Source organism: Argiope bruennichi, chromosome 4 (assembly GCF_947563725.1).
Source record: "Argiope bruennichi chromosome 4, qqArgBrue1.1, whole genome shotgun sequence".
NCBI lineage: Eukaryota > Metazoa > Arthropoda > Arachnida > Araneae > Araneidae > Argiope > Argiope bruennichi.
In genome coordinates, this window is record NC_079154.1 from 104,324,616 (window position 1) to 104,338,865 (window position 14,250).

Consider the following 14,250-nt stretch of genomic DNA (forward strand, 5'->3'; position numbering starts at 1 on the left):
TGCTTAAGACCTTTTCTCTGGATTTTCAGAAATGGCTGTATTGCGATGTTCTTTCTTTTTTTGTACAAATAATAATAGAAAGTTGAATTGAGTCACTTCACCTACAATACAAACTACAGTTTCTTTTTGCTTTTTCGAAATAAGAACTGAGAGAGTACTGTAATCGTCAAAAAATTCGAACTCGAGATTTTGACAAATCTCCACATTTTAAACATTCTAGATTTTGAAAAATATATTTCTGTCTAGTGCGGGATAACCTGGTTGGTAGAGAGTTGGACTCCTAACCCTTAGGTTGTGAGTTCGAACCCCGCCAGGCCGATGACTCTCCGTGTGTGTGGTGGCTGACGCACGTATAAATCTGTCGCGATCACAAAGTCTTTTATGTCGGGAGTAATACCGCTGGGGATACTGGCTCAGAGCTGATTATTCTCTGATTCAGGTCCAAATTGCGATCTGTGGATGAGTGAATGAAATGCATGAATGAAGTCCACCCCGTTGAAAGGGCTGTAATGCGTGAATAGCTAAATCGTACTCTTGGTCCTAGTTGGCGCTACTTTAAAAACACGAGAAGCTCACTTGGCTTAAATCGTGACATCTCAAAACCACATTGACTTAAATATATCAAATTTGGAAAGGTTTTTTTTTTTTTTTTTTAAACCTGATATAGTAGTTTTGTGTCAAATTTTGGTTTCATTTTGTTGGGAAAAAATACGTCTAAAACTCAAATTTACTTTTAACAGAGAGTATAAGAGAAAGTTTTTGGTTGACCATTCTCTCTGATTTGTTTCGTTTTTAAGATATGTGATTGCAAATGTTTATTGTTAAATCAAATATATATAATTTTAATAATAATATAACTATTGTCATAATTCATAATTTTACTTTCAGAATTTTAGGCATATTTTACAACTAATTGGAATTTAGCCATTTATGTTAAAATAATGAGTTTTGCTTCTTTAGATTAACCATTATAAATTAAATGTCAATAATTGTTAATAAATATAAGGAAAAAAATATTTGACTGAAAATCTTGAACGACAGAAATTTTATTACATACAATAATATTTCTTTCAGATATTAATGCATCAACCATTAATGTTCGTGTTCTGTATTTTGATCTTTTTTTGTCTTGGAAATAGCTTCTTAAATCATTATTTAGTAAGTTTTAAAATTACTACAAGTTTGAATCTTTGACAGAAATTAAAAATGAAAAATGTAGACGGTAAATACTTAATCAAAAAGTATGGAAAAAATAACTATAAAAGAAAGCCGATAATCTAAATTTTTTTATCAAATTTTTTTTTTTGTAAATTTATATTATATCATTTGGCAACATGTAGTTTTTATTATAAGGAGATGAATTTTTTTTACGTTTAATATTTGATCATATTTTTTCTTCATTCTAATAATTTACAATTAATTTGGATTTTCATCTTTTGACATTTATTAATGCACACATTTTTATTTTCTTTACTTCATGGTCTAGAAATCTATTTCAACTCACAAAACCCATGACAATTTTATCCAGACTATTTATATATCTGTTTTATTGTTGCGAATTTTAATTAATGCATGATTATTTTCTGAGAATTTTTTTTATTGTTATTACTGGCATTAAATATATTTTAAGATGGAAAAAATATGGTTAATGAAAGCAGAGAAAATGTCTCCTAAAACCAGAGAATACTAATCAAGAAAATTAATTAATACATCAGAATAGGTAGAACTAGATTCATTTGAAGATGACATATTTCCGCTGGAATTGAAATCGAAATAACATCTTATTTGATTTGATACGTATACTAAACACAAAATTGTGTTTTAATCAAAAAATGATTTTCTTGATAATGTTATAGCTTTATAACAAATGAGTAATGTTTATACTTTTATCTCTTTTCATAGCAGAATAAATTAATTGAAAAAAAATTAGAATTGGCTAATATTTACAGATATCTTTTAATATCATTATAATTCTAGAACCTCACATTTGTAATACAAAATATGCAGTAATTAAACTTTCAGTCTGTTTCTTTTCATTAAATTTATTCTTATTTAATTATTTAATAATTTTTATACCCAAATCCTATTAAAAATGTTTTGATGTGAAAATTTTGCATCCAAAAATATAAAGGAAAGAAAGAAATACGATACTACAGGGTAAATTAACAGATATTCTTCCAGTAATTTGTGTGATTTAAATATCGTCGTTAGCTGAATGCAATGGCTGATGCAATCAAGCCAGATGAATGAACCCTTAAATGCATGCTAATTAAATATATTAAATACATTCAAATTAGATAATGAATTTAGCTTGCATTTAAGTTATTAAAGTTAGTTTCTAGGTATAAAAATGAACTTCTTGAAATATGAGGACTAAAATAAATGATATGCCACCATCTAATCAAATTCACTTCGACTAACATTTGATTGTTGAATTAACCCTTTGTCTTCCAAAACTGTTAAATTGACTGTCTCAGAAATCTCAAGCATCAGATGAAATATTATATGTTGCCAAACTTCCTATGAACAGTACAACCAAAAATACTCGGAGCAATAAAATACAAAAGAATAAACCTTCCACCCCTAACCAATCAGTTAAATATTCGATGAGAGATTGTGCATTAGATAAAGGTTTAATTGGTTTGTTTCATTAATGTCCCCTTTTGTGGCTTCAAGAGGATATTGTTGAAGATGAATAATATACGATAATACCCGGATGAATAAAATACAAAAGAATAAGTTATCCATTCCGAACAAATCAATTAAATATTCGAAGAGATAGTGTTCATTAGATGTCAAGGTTTAATTGGTTTGTTTCATTAATGTCCCCTTGTGTGGCTTCAAGAGGATATTATTGAAGATGAATAATATACGATAATACCCGGATGAATAAAATACAAAAGAATAAGTTATCCATTCCCAACAAATCAATTAAATATTCGAAGAGATAATGTTCATTAGATGTCAAGGTTTAATTGGTTTGTTTCATTAATGTCCCCTTTTGGGGTTTCAGATGGGTTATTGAGGATGAACTTTAAGCAGTCCATCCTCAATAATGCACATGTTTTTTTAGAGGAAAATACAGTTACTCGAGGTAGATCTTCTGCAACACCAACGCTAAGATTTAACGTTTATAAGTTACAATAAGAAACCAATCAGATAAGGCTGAATTGAATGTCAAATCCAAGACGGCAGAGGGAACAGCTATTATTCAGTATAGCCAAAAACAATCTGAATAAAGCCGGCGTCCTTGAATAGGGGTAGCACGTCTTCCACGTGATCTGGGCGTCCTGGGTTCGAGTCCCGGTTTGGGCATGGTTGTTCTTCCACTCTTCTATTTGTGAGTAGTGTGAATGTGCCCTCCAGTAAATAGGGATTGTGCAAGCGAACTGAGGGGTGCGTGAGTAACAAAGTCGTACTCTTTGACTTCGTTGGCGCTACTAAAAAAATAAGAGACTCTCCTCCACCGGCTTAAATCGCTGTCTTCGTAACAGCGGGCTTGTCCATGTCAAGTGACATAAGAAACAACAACACAAACTGAACAATACAACACAGAAGAATACACTTTTAATTCTCTATATCTATCAATATATTCGAAGAAGGAATGTACATTAGGAATTCCTATCGAATGCCAAGGGTTAACTGATTTGTATCATTACTTTCCCCTTTTGGGTCTTCAAACGGATTATCAAGGCTGAATGAACCTTATGGTCCATCATCGATTATTCGCGAGTTAGAGGTTTGATTAGACTAAGAGGAAGACACTAGAGGAGAATTTCGCTCTTCACTAATGACAGGATTTAATGTTTACCAAAGCTATAGTCCATTTGGATAGAATTCGTTATGATAAATAAAAGGTATTTAATACAAAGATCTAACTATGTATATTTCAATGATATTCTTAAACCAACTTTAGTGGTCGCCTTGAAAAATTCCCTTGTATCCCTAAGAAATATGTTACCCATCTCTCCTTCCTGTTAAGGTGTATGTACACACTTGAAACTTCGAAAATCGTTCAAAATATTGAATATTTTTTTATTGCTTAATAATGTTGTCTGATCCTTTAGCTTTCAAACGATACCAAGATATTGTCAATATTCGAAATATTTCTCGAGTTATAATTATTTTTCTTGAGGTTCTTTCATTAAAAACTCTAGTTACGGTGTTTTTAAAACTCATTTTATGAAGAATGATATTTTCCCACTATGTTGCTTCATTCAAATAATCATAACTTGACAAGAAATGAACCAAATTCAATTATTTATATATCAAAATAATCTGTATGAAATAGCGGATGTTTTGTGCCTCAATCAAAATTATTTATAGAAATAAATTTTTTATAGCTATTTAAAAGTTAAAATTACAGAAAAAATCTCGCTTTTTCTATTCATTGTTGATGAAAAAATTGTTTAAAAAAACTATATATTTTTATAACTTGATTGAGGAAGACAACATGAAGACTAATATTAGGCATAACTTCCAACTAGAATTATGTGTCTGTGCAAATTAGAATTTAAGATATCATGTTTCAAAAAATAGGCTAATTAGCTCATTAAATATTATTTAATTAATTAACAATTAGTGTAATGTGGTTTTTTTCTCACTGAAATGAGTTTAAACATATATTAATGACCTACTGTAAAAAAACTGGATTTTTGAAGTTAAAATTTAAAAAAAAAAATCTTCAAGTGTGTACGTACACCTTAAGTTGCGGCAAGAATGTGAACGCTGTGAGTCATCAGATGTTTATGTTCTCATTCTTTCTCATGAGCGTTTTATTCTTTGTAGTACAAGGAGGAAAGCCGAGTATGCATTTTGGATTTCTTTTTGCCGGCCGATGAAACCGAAATTGGACAGAGAAGTTTAGTTTTAGTAACTTACAAAATTACTCTTATTTTAGTTATTCAGTTTTTAAATTAATTAGTTTATATACATATAAATGAACAGATCGAAAGTGGTCGACTCTTTGAAGCCTTTTTGTTCATAATCTGGCCAAGATATTTCTTTTAAATGCTAAAATTGTGTATTAAATTATATCCATATAAATCTTTCCATTTCGTAGTTATAATGTTCACTTACAGTCAGACAGACAGAAATTTCCCCAAAATGGATTTTATTAAAATTTGGCGGAAACCTACAAATAAAGATGCTACGATCATGTACCAATTTTCAGGCGTTTAGCTCAAAGTATTTTTGAACTATCTTATTCACAAACAAACAACTTATTCCAAAAATGTGGTTTTTCGCGAATTAAGAAAGAGTTGAAATGTGAAGATTAGTCAAAATGTCATGACTGAATTTTATAACAATACTCTTTCTTTTGCCTTTTTTTTCTCCATATTTTACTTTCTTATAAGAAAAAATGTAAAATGAGGGAAAATGCATTTCATAATCTTTATGTAGAATTTCCAGATAAAAAGATTTCATTTAAGTTATTGCGTAAATTTATTTCACTAGTTAAATGTTTACAAATCTGGAGCATTCCATATTCTGAAAATACGTGTTTGGAATAGTTAAGAGAACGGCAGGTTTCATGCATTAGCGTTGTTTCTGGTTAACGTTTCTGCATATAAAGCAAAACGTTTACCAATTTTGTTTAAAAGGATGCGAGCAAAAACGAATACCTTTCATAAAAGCGTTTCGATGTTTATATTTGCTTGAGTACTATTCTCAGACTCAAAGACATCGAAACTAAAACTTCAACTCTCAGCGTTTAAATTCATGAAACATATTTTAGGATTTTTATTTTTATGCCTTAGGAAAACCAAGCAATTAACGTAGACATTATAAAGTTTTCCTAGAAATAACGAGAAACAAAATTTAGTAAAAATACTGCATAAAATATAAAGTTCCTTAATTATTCTAATATTTTAAACAAGTTTGTAAATATACTGCAGTTCCATAGAATAAATCTACCTAGAGAGAGAATCTTCCTCCTAGGAAAATGTATATTTATTATTTAGACGTAAAAGTTTTGATATTCAAAATTATGTACAACAAAAGCTTTTTATGTATGCGGAACGGTTTTTACATGTTAATGCTTAGAATCTTTTTGAATGACACTCGGGGGAGCCAATAATTTTTTATTATTGAAAGAGGCATTTATTGTTATATCTTAAAAGATGTTTTTAGGTTTAAAAGGTAAAAAGACTTATTTAATCATATTTTTCTTTGAGCTCTGTTGGACACACCGAGGTAATGTTTGGCCTTATAGGAATATTTAAAGGTAGATGATTACGCTAAAAAGTCGATTTTTGTTGAAAATATTAGATATTTTTTAAATTTAATTTTCTTCATTTCTGAGCAGTTTGTAAATGGATGAATTTTGTTTATATGTCCTTTCTTTGGGTAGTTGGATTGTTTTTTTAGATTAGCATGACATACTTTTAATTGTTATTTAACTTCTTTAAATGCCATTTTCTCAAATTCTTCACTTTAGTAAAATATTTACAAGAAATCTCCTAAATTAAAATCTGAAGCAAATTTTTATTTTTTCAATATATTCTGCAGTTTTCTGAACTAATTATATAGCAATCTATTTGTTTAGAAAGTATTCATAATTCTTTTAATGCTTCACGATGAGGGGGGAAAAATTGAAATTTCATGCTATTTATGAAATGAACCTTAATTATATAGGTTATTTGTTTATTCAGGAACTAGACAATATATATATATATATATATATATATATATATATATAAACGCATAATTGTTGAAGCAGAGTCGTGATCGAAGACAAGGAAGAAGACTGAATTTTTAAACTCAGCCTTAATCCATCCCAGGAGGCATGTTTTATTTACAAGTTGGCTCGGACAAGGCACGTCCGCTCACAGCGCGATGAAAGAGCAGATTACCGTTAAAGAGGGAGAAATTAATTGTCCCTGGTCTTATATACCATGAGATTTTGATAGGTATTTCTCTACACTCGTCGAACAGGCAAGGTAAACACAGGGATCTTTTAGAAGAATTTGTTTAGATCAGCAATTTCTTGTTCCTTTACTCGGAGCGTGGGAACCGCTGACGAAAGTATTTTTCGAAAGCTTCAGTTGAATTAATTAAGTAGAAAAAGTGTAATGGGATCAGGAAATAAGAGAATATTTTAGAATGAAGTTAATATGGGCTAAATTAAAACAAAACTTTGGAAATTAATTAGAATTGAAATTATAGTTTAAAATATCATTATATATATATATATATATATATATATATATATATATATAAATTTTCAAAAATCTTTTTGCTTTTAATTGGTATATTTTTTGCTTTGTAAGAGTTTCCTTTAAAATCTATTTCATGCAAAAAAATGTATTTTATAGTATTTTTCAAAAAGATTCAACCCGAACATAGCCATAGTGTTGAGCTAACTTTGATGTTTTTAATTCTGAAACTAAAATTATTTTATGAACGAACAAGTGTTGGAAATCAAAATACTTTTCTACAGAGCCCAATAATTTGAGATGAGAATAAAAGAACATGAAAAAATGGATCGTTTCTAAAAGGAATTGATGCGTAATTGCATGCTGTCGATTGCAGTCAATGATAATTTGGAGAATTGGGCAATCCGGATTTCGCAATCCATTTCGTTTGTTTTAGTTAAAATAGTGTCCGATTCGAAGGCATAGACAGAATCTTTGTGAATAGATCTCGTAAATTTGATCCTTAATCAGATAATGAGGATGGTATCGGATCGAATTACTACTCTCCATGAAATTAAGTTCCATTATCTTCTACCTTTTCCCATATCAAATAAAATGCTTCAACAAATGAGCTTGTACTGATATTGGAGACCTTATATATTACGCCACATTCTTCCTTCTTATAAATTTCTGATTCTGTGTCAAATTAAGAGTAAACAATAAAGAGAACTAGTTAAGATAACGAAAGCGCTTAGATAAAGATAATAATCAGAAAGGATGGAATAAAGAATAGAACAAGAGAGGAAATCAAATTTTTGCTTTCTGGAGATTATCCATTATCCTTTTAGTTTAGTTTATGTTTGGATTAATTTGTCCTTATTTTCTTCATTCATTATATGTTTTTATTAGTTTATAGTCTCATCTGGTTCCCAACGTAAATTTAGAATTGCTAACATACATCAGAAGAAAATGTTATTTTGGCTCAAGAAAGAAGTTAATGGCAAACAAATTGTTTCCTATTTATAGAATAATTGTTTTTCTAACAAAGTTTTATAAGGTTGAAGGAGAAGTATTAATAGCTTACTGTTCAAGTAAGGATAAATCTTTATTTTCTTGGTTGGTAATTAGGAAACTAAAGTTTTAAACATTCTTTGAACAAAGGACTAAAATAAATCCATTGAATAAGCCATTAAAGTTTAAAATATGTTTGGAATACTGAAATGTTGCTTTCTTTTTAAAAATTCTAGTAGTTTCAAAAACATGGCGGCATTTCAGTCGCTTTGTTTGCTAGTATTTGAATCAGAGTTTAAATTGAGAGATTTTTTTTCATTATAAAATTTATCATCAAGTTCATTCCACTCACCTTTGGAATGTTTACTGACTGTTGGTGAAGTAGATGATCCGTTTCCTTTCTTGTGCGATTCCAATTTGGCGGGGACACTTGGCGATGCTGGAAGAGGTTTGCCGCTGGATCCTGGAGTAACAGGCGATACACCACCATTCTGGGCAATGCTATCCAGATTGTAACCAGAACTTGAAGATTCGAGCAAGCTGTCAATGCTGTTAGCCTTTCGCAAAGACGCGCTATAATGACAGCATTAATTAAGAAATTTTATATATTAAAATAAATAAATGAACCATAATGTAAAAAGCTTAGTCATTTCAAAAGTTATAGAGATGAAAATTTCTATGATTTTATTTTAAAATTAATAAAAAAAATATTATTTAATATTTGAATTAAAAATATTTCAATATGTGTAAAAGAATTTGACGTGATTAAAAATAATTAATATAAACTTATGAAAATAACAGAAGCTACACAAAAAGCATATTATTGAATTCATCAAATCTTTTCAATCATTAGAAAAATGATACAATTCGTTTCAATTTTGAACGATATAATTATGGGGTCATCGACAAGCATCCTTATAAATGTTGGCATATACCCCTAAAATAGCAAAATCTATCGGTGGTAAAGAGTTAAAGAAATATCTACATAACACCTGTAAATATATAAAAATGCATGTAAAGCCAATTTTAAATTTTAATTTTGTATTATTGGTGCATATTTAAATACTTGAATTCAAATACGACTGAAATGGCATATTTGTATCTGAAATGACAAATATGTTGAATTTTAATCAAAGACGTTATAAAATTAAGATAATGAAATATATCATTTGGCAGTTTAGTAATAGTGTGATATGAGAATTTGGATAGAGATGGGGAATTAGTTATAAGTTTACATACAAAAGTTAGCAAAACAAAAGAAAATGTATTAAAAAGAGAAAAATTCGGAAGGATATGGGTAATCAATAAAAATTTGATTTGGTTATTACTTTTTGTTGAAGTTCATAATTCCAAACTAGCTATATTAGATTGACAATAAGTTATGTACGAGGATCGGTTTTTTTTACCAAATTTTTGATGGACAATAAAAAAAGCAAGATTAGAGAACAAAATGAATTTACTGACAAAATTATGTGCAAATATGGTTACTTTTCTATAAAATCGTGATGAAGATACAGGCTTTTGTCATATCGGTAGTTCAGTTTTCCAATCCTCTCTTCTAAGAATGCTGTCACCTGTGATGTTAGATGAGCTCTATAATGTTTTTGTGAAGCTCCTTATTAGGCTTTGTAATATCTTTGTTACGCTCCGCATTAGCTGCTTATAATTCTTTGAGTTTCCTTTTAAGGAAAGAATATGGTGCTGGAAAGTCTAACATTCAAGTACCAAAATCGAAAATTTCCATGTCGGGCAACCAACATGTTATCTGGAAATCCAGCACTCTTCATTTTTTTAGAATCACTTGAACAAGATTCTGTGTTCTGCAAAACGTCTTTTTCCTCCATCATCGAGAAGGCGGATTAGAACCGAGTGATTTTCATTTTTTTTCTGAATTGGCCATGCTAGAGGATCAAGGCTTCCAGAATAAAGAGGAGCTTCAAACCAATGTTAAGGCTCATCTCAGATAACTGCGACAACCTTCTTCGAGGAAGGGATCGGAAACCTGTTCCACTGATGTAATAATTATCTGAAGCTTAATAGCGATTATGTCGAAAAATAGCCATATTGTAAACATTTGATAATTATTTTATTCTCTGCTCTCATAATTTTTTATGACCCATCAAAGCTTAAAAATAAAAATGGCTGTCAATAATAAGAATTGTGATAAGTTAAACTTTCATAAATTATTTTTTAACATTAAATCTCATTGCCCAAAATAATTATATTTGAGATAACCAATGACTTTACTAGAAACTGGGACAATTCTGGAATGAATAATTGAAAATTGAGATAGTACTGTCTAATTAGATAAATCTGGTAGATTTATTATATAACAATGATTTAAATGTTACAGAGCAACTATCTAGAAGAATTTAACTTAAATATCTTATGTCATACTAACCCACAAGGCATTTCAACATGATGAATTTTAATAATATCCTCTGTATATTAGTTTGTTACAAAACAGAACTCATGGTTCGTTGGCATCTCTTATTAAAGCTCTAGTCAAACTGAAACTAATTGTTCTGGTAATTAGCCTTAAGTCCATCTTTAGAATTTCGGTTAGACTTCTGCCATCCTCGTTAAAGCTTAATATTGGAATTATATGTCAGAATGAGTATCACAATGGCTTGCATTTGAATAAACGATGCATTCAGTATTGAGTCATTTGTGGGATGCATTCAGGTAAAATAGAGACGCTTGTTGAGATTCTCTGAATAAATATGAACTAAATTCTCCCGAATTGTTGAACGGAGAGGTCAATCGAGTTTGTATATGATGCTCATTCTGAAGATTTATAGCAGAAAGAGTAATTATTGCTATGCTAAATATAGGAATCTTCTCTTACTGGAATAAATGCACTGGAAAGAATTGGTGATAATCAATCATTTTTAGATCGATAAGTGGCGATAGTTAGAAAAATAAATGACGTCTCAAAAAGATTTTTCATCGTTCACTGATATTTATTTTTTCTGATAATGATTGGTTTTCACTGCTATGCAGTAGTAATCCTATAGATGACTTTAAAAGAGCATTTTTTTTCTAATAATTATATATTAAAATATTTTTGGAATTAAAGATTTTATAAAAGAGATTCGTTTGATTTATTAGATAAAATTAATTTAATTTGACAATTAATTTGGTTAACTAATAATAGATGAATTAGTCAAGAAATTTCATTATAGTTTGAGACAAAAAAAGTAAAATATTTAAGATTTTATTCCATTGAAAAATTTGGCGACAATTTACGTCAATATTATTCTTCAACGTTCAAGTTTTGTCAAGTATTATCTCAAAATAATAATACTAACTTATTGATAAGCAGTTTGCATGTTGAAACTGCATTGTGTCGGCAAAGTGTTTATCAATATATTTTCTTTGTAATTTCTGACATTAAGTAATTTTTTTTATATTACTTTGTAATTTCTTCTTTTAAGAGATAACAGTTCTAATTAGAAGGTGTAAGGTAAATTAAAATGATAATTTAAAATTGGTGAATTTCATAGTAAGCATACTTTCATTGACTTTAAAAATTATTAAAAAGGTTTTCTCATTAAATTTTAATTATTTTTAGGGAGAAAATATTAATAATCAAAGTTTCTGCATTTAACAGGTAAATTTATTTATTCATCACTGGGTATCTTTAAAAATTATTTAAAGGAAAATGCTATACAGAATTAATCAAAACAGCTTATTGGATGTCATAATTTAAAAATTTATTTAAAACTTTCTACTATGATAATAATCTAAGAGTAGCTGAAATATTATCGTCCTTTCTAAGTGGGAAAAAATTATAAGCATCAATCAATCCTAATCTTGATTTTTTTATTTACTGTTACAATATTTGCCAATAATAAAAATTGCATTCTGTAATATTAAAAAGATCGAAACAAATATAATTAAAATAAAATTTAATTAAATATCGAACTTATTTTAAATTTATCTGAAAACATTTTTAATAAATAAGTATTAATTTCAGTTCCGAAAATAAATTCCATCTATGCACTTTAGAATGTAGGTAAATTTAATTAAAACATTCTTTTATGAGTATCCAAACTTTCAATAATACTGCCGACATCGTTGAAACGATAATTAATTTCGACTTATTTTTTTCTCTGCATATATTTACCAGGTAAAGAAATTTTCTACCTGCATAGAAATGCAGGAAAAGAATTAAATTAAAAAATAAAAAAAGAAATGATATTTTTTTAAAAAGGAAGATGCAATAGTACTTTGATATGTATACTTCTTCATCTTTTCATATTTAGTTAAAAAGATTTTAATGGAACAAAGTCAGTGGTACAAGGTAGAAAAACTTACATTTCATATTTATAGTGTTATCTTACTTTACAAATGAAGCTTTCATGCTTAATGCAAATACTTGAAATAATGAAGAGTTCTTCAGCAGAAAAGCGAGAAAGGAAGCACACAATCATAATTAATTGAACTCTCAAATATTCGTTTTTTTTTTAAAATAGTGATTGGACGAAAATAAACACGTTAAGCGGCTTTAAAGATATGGGTTGGGGGTATTCAGAATGATATATTTTTTCTGCGATCTAAGATATTTGGTTGACAGGATAGATAAAACATGACTATGCTTTTGTTTTAAGTGGGAAATGATAAAAAAAAGGGAAGGGAACTTGTGATGGCTTTATTAGTTGTAATGATATTTACAGGAACAGTCAGAAGTTTACTTGGTTTAGGGCAGCTTATTTTATGATTTTTTTTTTCTTGTGAAATATTCATAACTAGTTTTTATTTTAAAACGAATGAAATAAATTAATTTTATAACTGTCAGGGAAAAATGATAGTCATGCAATGTAGCATTTTGACTAAGGAGGATCTTTAATTCTACGTTAACTGCTGTAGAATCAAGGCTGTTAGCCATTAAAACCTTTAAATTAAGTTCAGTATTTTAAATTAAAGTATTCAGCTTTCTTACAACTGTAACGCAGAAGACAAAGTTTTGCTACATACATAATTGTGTTTTAATTACAATCAAGTTTCGTTTGTTATAAGATGAATATTAAAAAAGAGATTTTCACAAATGTGAGGAAAAACTGATCATATTGATAAATTAATGAAAAAAATTGAATGAAACCATAAAACTATAAAAAAAATTGATAAAGAATAACTTAAAAATGACAAAATAATGATTTTAAATTAAACTGACATTTATGACTTTATATCGCTTTTATATCTGAAATATTGAAAATCGTTATGAATATTATCACATTATGTTATTGATGCTATGTGGTAATCAAGTAAGATTATTCATTTACAAATAAGATTCGTTTCGGATTTTAATTTTTTTAATCAGTCAACCAATCTATATCAGAACCAATATTGTTAAGAGTATCAAATGCAATAATGGAATGAATTTCTTCTAAGAATCAGAAATAACATAAGTGACGTATAAAACATGTGAGAAAAAAATTTAGTTTTATTGTGCAGAAACAAGGTGCATTTTATTAATTAAAAAAAACAACAACGCTGGCATGAAATGTGGTTAATTCTTAAAAATAAAGCAAAAATAATGTATAACAATCTGGCAATAAATTTTTTTTCTAAAATTATTACATTTAGGTCTTAAAACGTAAAGAATTAAATGAGTCTACTATCGAAGAATTATAATATAAAATAATTAGAAACAAAATAGTCTAATTTAAATACATTGAGCATTGATAATCCCATTAAAATTAAATGTTGAAAATTAATAAATTAATTGACAACATTGAATAGGCAACATTTCTAAATGTGTTTTATCCTCATTTTTAAAAAGATATCTGCTAACTATTACTGTGCTATGTGAATTATTAAGACATTCTCGCTCTTACATGTCCGGCGCGAGAGAGGAATCGGATCCATGACTGGCAGGCCTGTCACTGGCTACTGATTTATCTCTGGAAGTCAGGAACCTTGCCAATTTCCCCAGGCCAGCTCGTGAACCTTGACTACCATGCTCGGACCTGCAAGAAATAAAGGAATAATGCTCATTTATATCATTTATACTGGTATTGCATGACAAAAGATATTTGCTTAATGTACTGAAAGATGGAAACGAAACACAAGAATAATTAATAGGATATATTCTTTGGCC

General features: G+C 28.7%; 1 protein-coding gene across 4 annotated transcripts in view; it reads right to left on the reverse strand.

The window, feature by feature from the left end:
• LOC129965744 (ankyrin repeat and fibronectin type-III domain-containing protein 1-like) overlaps positions 1 to 14,250 on the reverse strand; it is a 619,339-nt gene that overhangs the window by 163,879 nt on the left and 441,210 nt on the right. For all 4 annotated transcript variants that reach the window (XM_056079892.1, XM_056079893.1, XM_056079895.1 and 1 more), the window contains 2 exons: positions 13,988 to 14,119; positions 8,500 to 8,720 (listed from right to left, as the gene is read on the reverse strand). In XM_056079892.1, coding sequence (XP_055935867.1) covers positions 8,500 to 8,720; positions 13,988 to 14,119 — 353 coding nt within the window. The remainder of the gene's footprint in view (positions 1 to 8,499; positions 8,721 to 13,987; positions 14,120 to 14,250) is intronic.